Source organism: Hyperoodon ampullatus (genome assembly GCF_949752795.1).
Source record: "Hyperoodon ampullatus genome assembly, chromosome: 7".
NCBI lineage: Eukaryota > Metazoa > Chordata > Mammalia > Artiodactyla > Ziphiidae > Hyperoodon > Hyperoodon ampullatus.
Window position 1 is genome coordinate 58,627,505 of NC_136920.1, and position 17,913 is coordinate 58,645,417.

The 17,913-nt window shown below is 40.5% G+C and overlaps 1 protein-coding gene across 1 annotated transcript in view; it reads left to right on the forward strand.

Annotated features, from left to right (window-relative positions):
• C2CD3 (C2 domain containing 3 centriole elongation regulator) overlaps positions 1–17,913 on the forward strand; it is a gene marked incomplete at its 3' end in the record, with an annotated part of 122,970 nt that overhangs the window by 63,366 nt on the left and 41,691 nt on the right. Inside the window, exons 19-24 of the mRNA XM_079707983.1 lie at positions 131–303; positions 1,401–1,524; positions 3,857–4,125; positions 4,853–4,942; positions 8,259–8,861; positions 10,924–11,262. Of these exons, the coding sequence (XP_079564109.1) occupies positions 131–303; positions 1,401–1,524; positions 3,857–4,125; positions 4,853–4,942; positions 8,259–8,861; positions 10,924–11,262 (1,598 nt within the window). The remainder of the gene's footprint in view (positions 1–130; positions 304–1,400; positions 1,525–3,856; positions 4,126–4,852; positions 4,943–8,258; positions 8,862–10,923; positions 11,263–17,913) is intronic.

Here is a 17,913-nt window from a genome sequence, read left to right on the forward strand (position 1 = left end):
TGTATACCAGAAATAGAGAACAATCAGGCACCAAAGATAACTAGATACTGAAAGCTGATCCCTGGGGCAGAGTGAATCATTCATCCGCCTTATTCTTTCAACTGACAGCTTGTGCTTTTGTGGCTTACAGGTACTATTATCCTAATGTGAGAGACCAGATGGTCGCCAAAGGAACCTTGCCATTATCAAGGATCTGTGCCATTGTAACCATGCAGCACCGTGAGGATGTGGGAATGCAGACCTTTAATCTCCCTTTAACCCCCAGGCTTGAGAATAGGAATGGACTAAGGAACCAATCATCAGGTAATTGAAGACTAGTTTATCTTTCCCTAGTATATATAAATATCCCTTTTCTCTCATAAATTAGTGGTTCTTCACATTTTGTGGTACTTACCCTTTTAAGAATCTGATAAAAACTATGAGATACCTTCTCTTAGAAAATGAGTGTAGAATATACACTGCAAATTTTGCATATAATTTTAGAAAATTCATAGTTATGTAGACTTTGTATATAAACGTTGCTTGTCTCATCTCACCTTTAACTTCAGCAGGCATTTGATAAGCCCTCATGGCATAAAACTTAAGTATCATATAGGTGTACTCAGAGAATTATCGTTCCAAGGCAACATGATGTAGGATTAGAAGAATATAGTCAGCATGAACTGGGAATTCACTGTGAGGGAGGAAGAGGTCAGGATTTAAAGTTAGAAGGGATTAGTTAGAATTTGGAGTTTTGAATTATATCCTAATGGTTCCAGCTGTATGACCCACCCTCCAAATATATCATGAATAACTAGAATTAGCCTTCTAAATCAAGTTACTGTTCATTCTTACTGGAGAGTATCTGCCCAAACAAAAGGTTTTATCTTGCTATGATTAAGATTGAGTTGTTCCTCCTGACCCTCACTGATCAGCTTGTTCTGTTGTTCCTTAAAGCTTTCCTTGAAATGTGATAGAATTTTTATAAAAAGATGGCATGTGAAGGTGTTTAAGGTGGTGGCAGTAGGAGGGTGACAGAAATATATGAGTGCAAAAACCTTTTAAAGGTTTAAAAAAGAAGAAAGGTTAGAGTCCATCTCAATTCTATAAAAATAACTGGGATTAAGTTCTGCCTCTGATAGTTAATGTGATTTTGGCAAGCAGTTGAATCTCTGAGCCATAGTTTCTTGGATATAAAGTGAAAATAGTGACGTCTGTTCTGCTTTATTAATCCTAAAGTACAATAATATAATGTGATTCTGACCACAGACAGATTGTTTCACTGCTAAGGCCCCATATTGTTCATTAGGATTATAGTGTTTATCCTCTTCCTTCCTTCCTGACTAGACTTGGGGTTTGGTAGAACAGAGATTATTCCAACCAACCTTCTTTTCATTTTTCCTTTTGCCCTCATTCTTTAGGTTTACTGGATGTGGGCCTAAGATACAGGTGTACTCCAAGGACAGCAGAGGGAGTTCTTGCATCCCGAGCCATCTGCATCTCAGTCCAGATTATCAGAGCCTGTGGTTTGCAAGCAGCAGCCAAGTAAGTTCACCTTAGAAAAGCAATTCTCAAAGCAAACCTTTCTCCACTGCAGTCCACATGATATGTGATGCCCAAATAACGTAAAACTTTCTTGCATACAATTTCCAGTTTATTAAACACAACTCTACTCTTTTTCTCTTAAGAAAGCATATAGGAATATAAGTGAATAAATCACTTGCAAATTTTGCTGTTTTAACTGTTATTAGCAATTTAGTTCCTTGACCTTGTCCAGCGATTTTATCCTCTACCCTACTTACCCTCTTATTCCCAAGGTCAGACCCTATGCCCACCAACCATGCCAGGACCAATCACCACTACTCAATAGTCTCTCATGTTCAATCTCTGAGTACCACCTCCTATTTTCCTAGCTTATTCCCCTTTAGTCTGTTCTCAATACAGAAGCCAGTGATCTTATGAAAACTTAAATCAGGTCTTGACACGCATCTACTTAAAACCCACCAATGCCTTTCCATCTCATTCAGAGTAAAAGCCATAGTCTTTAAAATGGCTGTAAGACCCCACATGATCCGACCCCGTTATCCTTATGACCTCCTCTCTTCCTGGTAGTTGCTGCTCTACTCACTCCACTCCAGGCACTGGCTTTCTTATTACTTCTGAACACACCATGCTCTTTTTCCCCTCAAGGCCTTTGTCTTGCTATTTTCTCTGCCCGAAACACTGTTTCTGTGTATAAACAGCATGGCCTTCTCTTCCCTCCTTCAGGTCTTCACTCATTCTTCTCTCTAATTTGGATGTTCTTCCTCCTTTTGTCCTCTAAACAAGCTTCTGTTTTCTTCAAGACTTTGCAGCCTTCCTCTGTCTCTCCTACATGTAGATAGAATCGGTGCTTTGTCCTTTGTCTCTTAGCACCTTGGTTGCAGCACATATCACTCTGTTTCAATTATTTGCATACATTAGTTTTCCTCACCTAGGCTGTGAGTTCCTGTAGACACAGATACTGCCTGAACTCCTCTCTGTCCCCGCCACCACATAGCATAGTTCCAGCACATATCAGGTGCCCAGTAAGGAGAACTAGATCACGATCCTGAGGCAGACTAGCTCACTTTGGACATGAGTTCAAGAAAGAGGCAAGTGCTCCTTAACTTTTTCCCTTGTTACAACTTAGAGTCAGATTATTTACCTTTAACTTCATAGTCACTAAATAACTAATGGGATTACTTCCGTGTGAGATCTGACACTGAAGTTGCTGGTAAAATGTTCAGTCTAATTAATATTTTTCCTCACTAAATTCTCCAAATAGACTTTTCCAATAATTGCTTGAGAACATCTTAGTGTTAGTGAGATGCCAGGGCAGTTTTTTAATCATGTTTTCCCATATATTCAAACTCTTGATGGTTTCTCATTGTCAGTAGCAGTGGTCTCCTAATTTTAATTTTACATTCCTATTAATAAAAAAATAAAAATTTAGCAGACTCTCTAAATATGTGTATACTTATTCATGTATAAGTCATCTTCATGTACTACTACACTAATATATACACTATAAAATATACCAGAGAGTAGTAAAACTTTAATATATGAGATAACAACTCTAGAAGTTTTAATAATTTTTTCCTATGCTCAAATAGTTTACCCTACGAACCGCCTAGATTGTACTCACTCCACTTTAGGGTAGTGGTCCACAACAGGATAAGGTGCAACCTGCTTGCTCAACGTGGCATTCAAGACCCTTCAAAATATCTTAATCTGAGTCTTGAAAGAAGAGTAGGAGTTAATCATAATGCCCAAGAGAGCTGAAGATTATTCTGGTCAAAGAGAAGAACATGTGCAAAGGCCATGGAGGCATGAAACTTGTGTATAATGGAGTACCTGTTCTGGGTAAGACCCAGCCCAGGTCAGAATTCTTAAACATGGTGTTAAATTAACTACTGCTTAATTGACAGAGAAGGACTTGGAATTTCGATACTCAGTAGACCTCAGAGAGACTGAGTAATAGATAAGAAACTCAGTTGCTTTTCTCTCTGGGAACTCACAGGGAAAGTCAGGTTAGATGGCAGGCAGTTTTTTGTAAGTCCCGCATTTGGTCTGTGTTGCGCTTTTAAGAAAAAAGGACAAGAAGCCAGACCAGTACAATGGAGTGTCCTTGTAGTATCACTTTAGTAGGCAGATGAATATTGTCTCCCTCATATACATGTACACTGTGATATCGAGATTACTAAGAAAACACATAGTGGCATTGCCAAAAGCCTAAATAGGAAACACATGGTTGGTTAGTGTTCTTGGTGGCCTTGTGGAAGTGGTGATGTTTTCTAGGCAGTCAAGCTGATTTCTGATATTACCTCCTTCTCATTCCCACCCTTCTCCCCTACAGGGCTTTGGCTGAGCAGGAACCTGCTCTGCAGTTTAGTGCCACAGTCGGGGTCAATGCCTTTGTCACCACTCATCTGTCCTTCCTGCCCAAGGGAGAACAGCGCCAAACCCACCCTGTGGCCTGTTCCTTCTGTCCTGAGTTCTCCCATCACAGTGAATTCTCATGTAACTTGGTAACTCAGCACTGCAGTGGAGAAGCCTGTTTCCTGGCAGAGTTGTTGGAGTTTGCAGAAGTTACTTTTGCTATTTATCATGAAGATACCAAGTCAGGTGAGCACCAAATGACTCACAATCAAAATTAAAAAGGGCACTGTTTTGAATGGTATAGCACTTCCTAGGAGGTACATGCTGAAGTGTTTAGGGGTGAGGAGTCATTCTCTGCAACTTACTTCTGAAGGGTATAGCAAAAATATGTAGAATATGTATTGAGAGTGTGTTTGAGAGAATGTAGAGAGAGATAAAGCAAATGTGTCAAGATGTTAGTGGGTGATGGGCTTCCCTGGTGGCACAGTGGTTGAGAGTCCGCCTGCCGATGCGGGGGACGCAGGTTCATGCCCCAGTCTGGGAAGATCCCACATGCCGCGGAGCGGCTGGGCCCGTGAGCCATGGCCGCTGAGCCTGTGCGTCCGGAGCCTGTGCTCCGCAACGGGAGAGGCCACAACAGTGAGAGGCCCGCAAAGAAAAAAAAAAAAAGATGTTAGTGGGTGAATCTAGGTGAAGGGTATATAGGAGTTCATTGTTCATTGTAGTATTCTTTTAACTTCTCTGTATGCCTGAATTTTTCAAAATTTAGGTGTGTGTATACACATACTTAATGATTTAATTAAAATGATTTAGAGGGCATTCAAGTTCTGACTGGAGCAAGATGATCTCTAATGCATCTTCCAACACTGAAATTCACTGAGTGTAAGTGGAGGATTATATGGCTATATTGTAATACAAGCCCTTTGGTCAGCAGACCACCAAATAATTTCTCTTTCTTTGTTCGATTTAACAGCCAGTGATATAACCAGTATCCGCTTGTTCAAAGATTATCTGCTTGGAGTAGTAAAGATTCCAACAAAAGATCTGCTGATCAAGAGATCTGGTAGGGATCCTGGATTATCACTTTCTAATCCTACCCTTTCCCATTCACTTCCCTGCAAGAGATCATCTTGTCTGGCTCTCTTGCAAGATATGCAAAAAAAAAAAAAAAAAAAAAACCTTAACACATGCTTCTGAACTCTCCCAGATACCTCAAAGGTTTTCTCAAAAACATTTTAAGTCCTTTCCTAATCATTTCAAAGGCCTTCTAATAAAACAAAGAAGCTCAAAACATTGTACTGTCATCTTACTCCAGGAAAGATAATGATACTACTTATAATAAATATGGCAATACCCATTGCATTATATAGCACTTTGTAAAATATTTTCTCAGATCTTTTTTGAGCCTCATGGTAACTCTTACTGATGGGGATACAGGATTATCTTCATTTGACAGATGAGAAAACTTAGGCTTACAGAGGTTAAGTGATTTGTCAACCACACAGCCAGGTAGTAGAGTACTAGAAATCAAATCCAGATTTGCCCATTCTTTTTCACTATACTCTCCTCTCTCACTGAAGAAGGAATAAGGGTATGAGGTAAAGACCCAAAAGAAGGCACAACCACCAGGGCAGTAGTCTGGAAATATTGGTCCCGTCCTACATTTTACTAGCTCAGTGACCTTGACAGAGTGACCTTGACCTTTCTGAGCCCCACTTACCTTATGGATGGAGACTGTTAATGCTGACAAGTCTACGAGGTAGGAATCAATGAAATAGGCTGTATAAAGTACCTGACACATAGTAGGCACTCAGTAAATGTTAGTTTTCCTCCTCTTGCCCATCTTCCTCCCTGGGATTGTATAATCTAGTTTCCAAAATTTTATCACACATCTCCCAAATTTAATTGTGAATTGAAGTTTGAGCAATACTCAATAAACAGGTACTATGTGCCTGCCAGAGAGAAGTCTCTACAACTTGATATAGGGTTCAAATCTCACTTCTGTCACTAACTGTGATCTAGAACAAGTCACTTCATCTCTCAGATCCATAGTTTCCTCATCTCTAAAAATGGAAATAATAAGATCTTTGCAAGATTATCGAAGCATTCAATGAAATTATACACGTGAAAGATCTTTGCACAGGACTGGGCACATAGGACACCTCAGTTTCCTTCCTTCTGAAACTTACTACAGAGTTTGTCAGAGAATAGGCACCATCTGAGAAATCCCACCTTCACAAATTAAATTTAACCCCTTGGAAATAAACCTTTTAGACAGTTTGGAATGTATCATTGGTCTTTATATTCTGAGTTATTCTAAAGTGAACATTCTATTTTGTTTCTTCCTGCCAGTAATCTCAATTACAGAATCACAGAGCAAGAGGAATGATCTAATTCACTTACATGCTGAAGTGGTGTGAAATTTTTTATGTATTTGTATTTGTACATTTTTCTGGGGATAACTTTCATTAAAGCCAAAGGGGCCTGTGACCAAATAAGCTAAGAAGCACTAGGTTGTGAGGAAATTAATACCCAAGTGATGAGAAATTACTAAAGCCAAAGCCATAGGTTCTTAGACCAACCAAGTCAAATGGAGTCATAGAGATCAACCTCCTCATTTCAGTGTCCTCATTTTATAAATGAAAACTTGGAAGGCCCAAAAAAATTAAATGCCTTTTCCAAAAATCATAACACCTTAAGTGGCCTTTGGCAAATTAATCTCAATAAGTCTGAATCTTCCCATCTATAATTTTAATTAATACAAAACCTTTCTCAGAAAATTGCTGTGAATATTATACCAATCCACAATCTGTTTTACATAATTATGAAATCCAAAAAGCTCAGAAAGTCAAAAGTTTTTTATTAACTCATTAAGCAGCCAAACCTGACCTCAATTGACATGAGACTATTTAGTCTTTATTTTCTGACTTAGGCCACTGCCTGATTATATAGCTTTATTGGAACACATTGTGCCCATTCATTTACATATTTTCTGTGTCCACTTTCTCACTATAACAACATAGCTGAATAGTTGCAACAGAGACCATGTGGCCCAAAAGCCTAAAATACTTACTATCTGGCCTTTTACAGAATAAGTTTACCAACCCCTGATCTATGTGACCACTGACTAGTACATAATATTCATTATGAAAAATATTCATAATTTATGTACCACAGTATCTTTCTAAAATCTGAAAATTTTTAAATTCAGAAACAAATCTGACCCTAAGGGTTCTAGATAAGATATTGTGAGCCAGGACTTCCCTGATAGCGCAGTGGTTAAGAATCCGCCTGCTAATGCAGGGAACACGGGTTTGAGCCCTGGTCTGGGAAGATCCCACATGCTGCGGAGCAACTAAGGCTGCGAGCCACAACTGCTGAGCCTGCGTGCCACAACTGCTGAAGCCCGTGTGCCTAGAGCCCATGCTCCGCAACAGGAGAAGCCACTGCAATGAGAAGCCCATGCACACCAACGAAGAGTAGCCCCTGGTCACCGCAACTAGAGAAAGCCCACAAGCAGCAACGAAGACCCAATGCAGCCAAAAATAAATAAATAAATAAAATTTAAAGGAAAAAAAAAGATATTGTGAACCTATAATAGGTGGTGTGTAAACTTTAAAGCCAGCTAGGCCTGGGTTCAAATCCTGGCTCTACTACCTGGTAGCTATAACAACTTGGGCAGGTCTCTTCCATTTCCTCATCTGCAAAATAGGGATTATTATCCCATTTAATCCTCAGAACTTCACAGGGTTATTAAGAGAATTAAATGAAGTAATATATATAAAGCATAAGAGAATTTCTGACACATAATAGATGCTCAGTAACAAGTAGCTAATATTTTAAATTGTTATTTTGAAATCTAGTGCCTGGTCCTTTGTATGTGTTCACTAAGTGGCAATTCCCTTGGTGAAAGACCTGGGGCTAGACCCCAGATCTCCTGATCTTATCCCATGCCTTCTCCATTGTACTCATAGTACCATAATAATATTTCACATTTTTTATTTTCTTTCAAAGCTCTTCCAAAATCATTATCTCATTTGACAATTATAATAAGGTTGTCTGGTAAGCAAGATCAGCACTATTTTTCCCATTTGTCAGGTAAGGAAATAGGGCTGAGAGAAATTAATGGCTTACCCAGACTGAACCACTAGTTTTGGGCTGAGCCAAGAAGAAAATGCAGGTCTTCCAGCTCCTAGCCTTTGTTCTTCCACCTGATCTCATTGTCTTTCAGTGGTCAGATGAAACAAACTTCAACGCACTGTGGGTATATGTTCTCTCTTCTGTCTTGGACCAGGGTGATAGTGGCTATGGGGTGGAAAGTGGCTAAGTCTTTTTACTTTTAAAACAATAATTTAAAAATCTTCCTTTTCTTTCATAAGGGATCACAGGATGGTATCCTATCATTTTACCAGAAGAGGGGGCCCTGCCTCACGGCTTGGAGCTCATGCAGAAGATTGTGGGTGGTCTGGAGCTTTCCATTTCCTTCACCCATCCTGGAGACAGAGAGCGAGTGTTGGAAGCTGCTGAGCTATTGGGCTGGAGCTTTGAGAATAATCTGAAGGATTTTGTCAAGATGGATGAAGAGGAGCCAGCCACTGTTACCATCTCCACCCCGAGGCTCTGGCTGCCCATCCATTGCGTGCTGCTTGCTGGCCAGAAGCACATTCACAAGAATACATATTGCTACCTCCGCTACAAGCTATACGATCATGAAGGCTTTTGGACACCTCTCAAGAAGCCTAAGGAATCTGCAAACAAAAAGCAGGTCATGGTTACTTTCAAGGCATCCAAAAGAGCAGAAGTCTCTAGGAGCCCATCACTGCTTTGGTACTTCAGAGAGGAGAGGTTAGAGATCCAGGTTTGGCGGGCTTATGGCAATGACAGTGTGGAGAGGCCCCATCAGACAGACAGCTGGATTGGCTCAGCCTATGTGGACCTGGCCAGACTTGGGGAGAGGTCAGCAAGGACACTAACTGTCAGTGGTAAGTGAGGAACCAGCCTTAGCACTTGTGGTTTGAGCACCTGCTGCTCCATGACAAGCACTGTGTGAGACACCCTCTCAGACATTATTTTCTTTGATCCTCCCAGCAATCATGTGAGGTAGGTATGAAACCTGTTTTTCAGTCATGAAAATGGAGGCTCAGGTAGGTTGGGTAACTGCCCAGGGTCACATGTTAGTAAGTGTTCTTTCCATTGTTGCATGTTGAAAGATTAATAGTAATTTAGTAATGCTTCTTAAAACTACAGAGATTTCAGAAAGAGGTTCGCTGCATGCTTTAAGAAGGGCATTATCTAGTGACAGTATACCTTAGTGGAATCTAAGGTATACTATCTGAGATCTAAGAACTGGTGCTGAACTTTGTAGCCTTAGACTACATCCAAATTCATAAGGTTGTTGCACCTAACATAGTGTCTAGAACATTGTAAGCCCTCAGTTAATACATGTAAAATAAAAATGAGTGAATTTAGGAGACTACCTTTAACCACCTGTATAAGAGCCTATATTATAATCTAGAATGTTGGTTTTAAAATACATTGAAAAGCATACCTGCTAATGAGATTAGGGTATCCTCTCTCTCTGGTCAGCACATCTTGGAATCATAAAATCTACATGGTAATAAACTGGTCTGAAAGGAGAAAGGTAACATTTTGCAAGTGGCACTATGGGTGCTTTTCTTTCAAACATTTGTTCAGTATTTGCTACATGTACTTGGCCCTGGGAGTTCAAAGATGAGTCAGAAATAGTTAATGAGCTTATAGTCTAATGGGAGAGTAGGGTAGTAAATAAACAATTACAGCGAAGTATAAGAACTGTGAAAAAGGTATTCTCAGTGGCACTGTGGGAGCACAGGGACACAACATCTCTTTGGTTCAAGGACAGCATCCCAGTGGAAGTGATGATGCTTGACCTGAGTTACAGAGGATTTAGGAGTAAGTCACGAAAAGGGGGAGAGAAGGGTTTTCTAAACGGAAACAGCGTGGGTGAAGGCACAGAGGCAGGAAGCAGTTTGATACATTTTAGGTGCAATTAGGTGCCATAATTTGGTACTGCTGGATCACAGGATATATAGGTTGGGAGATGATGGGAGATGAAGCTAGACAGCTGGGCAGGAGTACTATGTTGAAGGCCTCTTCTAAGCAGGAGAGTTTGGACTTTTTTGTGAGAGCTATGGAAAGCTATTTTAACGGCTTCTGAAGAGAAGAGTGACACAACTTTGCTTTCTAGATAAATAAGGCTGGCAACTATAGTACAGACTGAATTGGAGATGGCCAGACTAGACCCTTTACAAACGTCATATTTATTCATCTTAACATTCCTGTAAGGTTAGTTATTTCCCCCACTATACGGTTGAAGAAACCGAGTCACAACCCTGTTTTAGCTCTGTTAGCCTTGTGCTCTGACCCTGTTGTTGAGCGGGTGGCCCAAGCTAAAGAAGGAGAACTGAGCATCTGGGTGATCGTCCCAGATTCTCTGGTTCTCTCTGGACCCAGCAGGTATATTTCTGGCTCTGTTGAGCACCTCATCAAATGCCTTGTGCCCTGTTTTATCTGGGCTGGCCTAGAGTCACTTCAAAGAGACTACAGAAAAAGTCCTCGAAGTGTGCAAGCCTCACTTGAACTAAAGTTCTTAAAGACAGGCTTTTAACTTCACTCTGCTGGAGCAAGTAGGTTTGGGAAACTGAATATAGATTTAAGGATCAGAACTCAAACACAAATACCTCTTTTTATTGAGGGATACCAAAGGCAGTATTCAACTTTTCAGATTGTCCATTCCCTCATACTTTTCCACTCCCACCAGCTTTTTACCCTCTTGCCTTGAAATCAGACCTCTCACTACTTTCCATTGTTGCAGGTAGTGATGGGGGAGGGAGGCAGTAAAAACTCTCACAGTGTGTGTTAACTTCACAGTTTCTCTGCAAATTGGTATATTAGGGCCTGTAGCCCTGCCAAAGGAGAGAGGGCCACAAGCACCCTCAGAGAGCATCTCCAGGTTTAGAGAGTGTCCCTGCTTGCCTAGGCTTATCCTCCTTCATCCTCTTGCAGGTGTGTATCCTCTATTTGGACGAAATGCTTCCAACCTCTCAGGAGCTGCCTTGAGAGTTCATGTGGTTCTCTCCTCTCTTTCTTCACACCCTGGGCCCACTAATGAGCTGGACTCCACGGACTGCAGCAGCCCCAGTGAGTCTGAGCAGCTCCCCAGAGGAAATGATGAGCTCCAGCTCTCTCCACCACATGACCACCAGAAGTCTCCGACCTCCACCCAGGTCCCCTGCAGCAGCACCACAGCTGAAGTCTGCCTGGCCCAGGAGGGCCCTACTGCATTGGATGGAACTTTTGCAGTCAGTATCCTGGTAGAAAGAGCAATGCACTTGAGCTTGAAAGGTATGTTCTGCTCACTTATCCGTAAATAGGTATGTGACTCCACAGGCTATGGTCCTCTCTTCACAAATCTTTCTAATCATGACAGGGTCTGGAAGAATTGTTAATCATCTTAATCATAATTATATTTCTCAAGCCTAAAGGTTTAAGCCAAGTGAAAGCCTTTCTGAGGCCCTAAGTGGGCCTTGTCAGTTATCCTAATTTTGCATATCATAATTTCCCCAGTCCAGAAACCTGAGTATCAACTTAGATACTTCTCTTTTCCTTCTCCACCATCAAATCATCAGATCCATTAAAATTGTTGTATCTCTTAAATTTCTCTTAGATCTCTACCTTCTTCTCCATTCCTTCCAACTCAGGCCCTCTTCATTATGTACCTAGGGCCAAGGGTTCTTAGCATTGGATCCATAAGCCCACAGGGATCCAAGGATTAAAGTCAGGGTAGGTGAACTTGGATAGGAAAATAATTACATCTTTATTTTTATTAATCTGTAACTAAAATTGAACATTTTCTCCAGTTGTGAGTGTAGGCAATAGACCCTAGTAATATTAACAGTACCTGTGATGTTGTCAACAATAGAAATCACAGGTATTTTCATATCACATTTTAGTTACTGCAGATATCTTGGAATATCATTTATACCTGTCATTACTTTAAAATTACAGTAGTTATTAAACCTACAGTTAGATCTTGTTATGCATTAATAAAACTATAGTGATTACTATGTCACTGTTTTTTAATGCTTTGATAACTTATGCCAATATAATTTCATTTCTTTGTAATCTTATGTATTTTACAAGTAGCATTAAAAATATATATGTATATATTAGAAGAGGCCCATAGACTTCACCAGACAGCCAAAGTAATCCATGGCACAAGGAACCTCTGCCCTACTTTTTAGTCAGCCTGTAATCTCTCCTAAAATCTTCCCTTTTGCCATCACCCTTCACTTTCGCTTGCTTAATTCCCACTCCTCTCTCAAGACTCAGCTCAAACATCACCATTTACCAGTTTCTCTGACATAAAGGCTGCCTCCTGTTTGCTCTCCTAGCACTTTTGCCCTTTTTATCATAGCATATATCACATGTACTAACATTGTTTGCATGATTTTCTTCTCCACTAGGTAGGGGCTGTTTAAGAGCAAAGACCTTATCTCATTCATTTATTCATTCATTATTCATTCATTCAGCAACAAAACTTATGTCATACTTGCTATATGTGAGCACTGTCCATGGTGCTGGGGATAAAACAATGAACAAAACAGACAAAACAGTGCCCTTGTGGAGCTTACATTCTAGTAGGAATGTATTCAGCCCTGTATTTCCAATAAGTTGTGTGTGCTAGTGACTTTGAGCAAGTTACTGTCTCTCTGTGTCTTGAATTTCTCATCTGTAAATGGCTGTGATTAACAGTTCTGAGATGTGTGATGGTTCTGAGAGCCAGAAAACCATAGCCTTATGAGTCCAGAAGGTTTCAATATACATCTTCTGGTTTGGCCTCCCTACTCGGTTCCTATCAATTCTGTGTTGCCTCAGTTTTTCTGTGTATCCTTATTACTTTGGAACAGAAACAGAATTCATGCTCCTAGTAACTGTTGTCTGTCTTTCATTTCTGTTTCTCCATATACACACTACCAACAGACATTACTTCCAGGATTATAAGTTTCTACAAAGACTCTGAGGTTCTCATCCTTCTCATAACCTTTGTGTGTCAGAGACCCTGAAACATTCTATCTCAGGACAAAGTCTTCTCCACATAGTCTTGCTGTGCTGTGTTAGAGATACTGAGGTCCATACTGTATGAGTCACAAAGTTGGGAAACAGTTTTTGCTTTTTTACTGCCCTACCAAAGCAGCCCATTTTTGACAAGTCTGATTTGTAAAAACTGAATTTTTTTAAAAGAGAAAAACCAATACATGAATGAATTTAAGGAAAGCACAAAAAAAAGCTTTGATTTTTTACAAGAACTGTTTTGGTTTTTTGTTTTTGCATTGAAAATAAAATTTAATGTGCAAAAATATGGTTATGTTCCATTTTAGGGGTTGCCCCCATATTGCAAAAAGCAAATATACTTGTAACTTCTCAATTAGACAGTTACTTTTTTTTTTTTTTTTGCGGTACACGGGCCTCTCACTGCTGTGGCCTCTCCCGTTGCGGAGCACAGGCTCCGGACGCACAGGCTCAGTGGCCATGGCTCACGGGCCCAGCCGCTCCGCGGCATGTGGGATCTTCCCGGACCGGGGCACGAACCCGCGTCCCCTGCATCGGCAGGCGGACTCTCAACCACTGCGCCACCAGGGAAGCCCCCAGAGTTACATTTTTTAAATACGGCTTGACAATTGACAATAGTTCATTGAGCATCTCCTTGTGCCAAATTTTATTCTCTTTTTTGTACATTAATTATCTCATTTAATCCTTACCACAGTGGGGTTATTTTATGAACAGATTACAGTACATATCCATTTTATGAATGAGGAAACTGAAGCTCAAAAAGGTAAAATGACTTGAGTTACATAGTTAATAAGCTCTACAGAGCTGGAATTTGAATCCAGCTATGTCTGGACCTAAAACCCGTGCTCTTTCCTCTATACCATCCTGACTCTTAGGTATGAGATAAACCGTGTTTACCAGTTAGTCCTGTTTACTCTCTGTATTTAAAAGGGTGCTTATGTACTGTACACCCAGTCCTGTGCTTATATTGCAAGAATGGTGGTTCAGTTCATCAAGTAGTAAATCTGTGCCAGGCCAGTGCCAGGTAAAGAAAGTGCAGAGCAAATGACACATGGTTTCTGTCCTCCAAGAGCTGATAACCCAGATAAGGGGATTAGCAACTACATGATTATTGATGTATAAAGCAGAATGCTCTAAGGACCAGAAGGGTAGGTAGTACAATATCTAGTGTCTAGACATGCCGATGGCCAAGAAGCACATGAAAAGCTGCTGAACATCACTAATTATTAGAGAAATGCAAATCAAAACTACAGTGCAGTATTACCTCACACCAGTTAGAATGGGCATCATCAGAAAATCTACAAACAAGAATTGCTGAAGAGGGTGTGAAGAAAAGGGAACCCTCTTGCACTGTTGGTGGGAATGTAAATTGATACAACCACTATGGAGAATAGTATGGAGTTTCCTTAAAAAAACTAAAAGTAGAATTACCATATGACCCAGCAATCCCACTACTGGACATATACCCAGAGAAAACCATAATTCAAAAAGACAAGCGCACCCTAATGTTCATTGCAGCACTATTTACAATAGCCAGGTCACGGAAGCAAACTAAATGCCCATCGACAGATGAATGGATAAAGAAGATGTGGTACATATATACAATGGAATATTACTCAGCCATAAAAAGGAACGAAATTGGGTCATTTGTAGAGACATGGATGGATCTAGAGACTGTCATACAGAGTGAAGTAAGTCAGAAGGAGAAAAACAAGTATCGTATATTAGCACGTGTATATGGAACCTAGAAAAAATGGTACAGATGAACCGGTTTGCAGGGCAGAAATAGAGACACAGATGTAAAGAACAAACGTATGGACACCAAGGGGGGGAAAGTGGCGGGGGGGATGGCGGTGGTGTGATGAATTGGGCAATTGGGATTGACATATATACACTAATATGTATAAAATAGATAACTAATAAGAACGTGCTGTATAAAAAATAAATAAAATTCAAGAAAAAAGAAGCACAAAAAATATATATATCTAGTGTCTAGAGAGTTTAGAAACAGAGAAATCAGACATGTCTGAGAAATCAGAACTTTTTAGAATGAATATGATTTCAGAAAGGTGGGAATGAAATTCCAGGTGGTTATCTCAACTTGAGCAAAGATATTGAAGTGGGAAAGTGTATGTTCTAGGCCTCCTTGGAGCAAACATGGGGAATTGTGGTGGCAGTTGATCCTCTTTGGCTGAAGTTCACGGTCATTACAAGGGATCTATAGAGAATCATGAAGATATAAATAAGAAAATTGCTGAACTGCAGCAAGGGCTCAACTAAGACTAATTGACATGATTTTAGAGTGGCAGTGGACATACTGGTGGCACAATGCTGACTTTTTCCAGCAGTGCTTGGCTTCCTTTCCCTTCCAATTGTAACATATGGCAAGCCATTCCCTGGGTCTGTGCTCATGCACCTTTCTTAGCCAGGATTCCTTTCTCCCTTCCCCAGTTACCAAATTCTCCCCAACATCCTGCTCTTCCTCTTAGTCACCCTGTTCCAGCCACGCTGGCCTCTTTGCTTTTTCTTAAATGTATAGGCAGACTCCTGCTTGGGGCCTTTGAATCTGGTGTTCTCTCTGTGCCTGGAATATTCTTCACTCCTGGCCTGTCTTTACTGAAATCACCGGCTCAGCAAGGCCTTCCTTGGTCACCCATCTAAAATTACAGCCTTTCTCCAACAATACCTGTCCCCCTTTCCTGCTTTATTTTTTCCTGTGGCCTTTAAATAGTGTATTTTGTTTATTTTCTGTCTTTCTAGAAAAAGATAAGTCCTACAGAGACAGAAATTTTTTGTTTTATTTACTGCTAAATCCCCAACACCAGAACTGTGTCTGACACATAATAAGCAGTGAATATTTGTTAAATGAGGCAGCAGATGAATATGAGACCTTGCTCAAATGCCCTTTTTCTCCTTTTAATACGTACTCTGATTTTATGCTTTGCCTCTCCTGCAGGAAAGTTGCTTATGTGGAAATTTAGCAGAGGAGAAGTTGCAGGGATTAATAGATTCATTCAACAAATAGTTATTAAGCTTCCACTGTGTCTAATACAGGGTATAGGATCATGTCCTCTTACACAGAAGGTTTCTGTCACCTTTTCTCTATTCTCACTGCCTCCTTGCTTGTTCAGCCTTCAGAAACTTGGACTAATGCGGTAGCCCTTTCAATGATTGCTGCGAACAATATTCTCTTTCAATATCTTTTTCATTATACTACTGAGGTTATACTTATTGCTTTGTACTGAAAATGTTTCTTAATGTGTCTCTCCACTAGGCTGCCTGTTCCTTGGGGACAGGGACTGTGAGTTTATTTCTGTATCCCAACACCTGGGTCTTCCTGATGCAACTAAGCAAGCATAATCTGCTCTTGTTTGTGAATATGATGCTCAACACCTCTCATATTTCTGGTATGAGTTACAAATCTGTAAATCACTTGTTATTTGGCCTCTTTCCATTTAGCCAGGGTAGATCAAGCTTCAGAGTGGACACTTTCAGAGGTCTCTTGTCTCCCAAGTCCTACCCTTGCGGTGATAGGCCCATATAGTCCTTCGCCCTGCAAATATTTATGCTTCAGTCAGACCCTGTGCTGGGCCCTGAGTGTACAGACCTGCCCATCATCTCTCTAAAATTGCCTTCCAAATGATGATATAATAGAAAGACTTCTGGAATGGGAGTCAGAAGACTGACTTCTGGCCCTAGCTAAGCCATTAACTTGCTTAGTGACTGTGAGCAAACCCAGTTCTCTTTTCCTCAGCTGTGAAATGTGATGGTCATATAAAATCATTTCTAAGGTTCTCTTCACCTCTCATCTTCTAAGAATATGGAGCTGAGGGCAGCATATCCCACACTCTGAGTCAGTTATAAATGGCCAAGCTTTTGTGAAAACCATGTAGATGCTTCCTTAATATCCAGGTTGGCTGTCCTCCTGCCTTCAACAGTGTTCTCTGTGTCTGTCCCTCTCATGCCTTAGAAGCTTCTTCCTTGAGGAAGGAAACGAATGATTCCTTAGTGCAAAGCTGCATGCAGAGGATTCACTAACAGTCCTGAATTATGCCTTAAACCTGAGGCAGCATAGTCCCCACTGTGGTCCTGGTTCTGAAATACAAGAGTTTCTTGGATACTTTTGTTAGAAAAGGCTCTAAGGAACCTTCAAGAATCAGCTTCAGTACTCATAAGACTTGTGTACTTATACTCAACATGACCGGTATCTCTAGCCCTGTCTTACAAATGAGGCAATCAAGGAACAGAAATGTAAAGTGATTTGAGGTAATCTAAATTAGACTCAGTGAAAATCAAAACCATCTTCAGTATCATCATCCTTTAGAGGCTCTCTTTCAACTACCCAGGCAGGGTTACGGGTCCTTCTCTGTTCCCACAGTCCCCTGTGCTTTTGGCATAGTCTTTATCTTATTGTATTATAATTATCTGTGTCTCTGCCTCCAGATCAAGAATCAGATCTGACTCATCTGTGCAGGTGTGCCACAGAGCAGCTGTCAGTTAATGTTAGCTTAACAAAACTGAACTAGGTTTTTATTAACATAAAAATTTGGGCATTGCTTGAGGGAAAGTTTCCATCTGTTCACTCCAGGCCAGAGGGAGAGCTTTTCTCTTAACCAGGTAGAATTAATTAGAAGTATTGCAATGGAATATCCCTGGAATAGGAGTTAGGAAACCTGGCTGGATCTTCCAAATGCTAGTTTACCAGATGTGTGACAAGCAAGCCACTTTACCTCTCTGTTCCTTGGTTGCCTTATTTGTAAAATAGAGACAGAGACACCCATCTTGTGTGATTATCAGGGATGTCATCAGCACAAGTTTAGTGCTGATAATAAAACTGTAAGCTGTAAAGTGTTAAAAATAAGGGGTGGTTATTTTAATCTCATTGAAGCAATCATACCATTTTTGATGCATAAAACTACTACT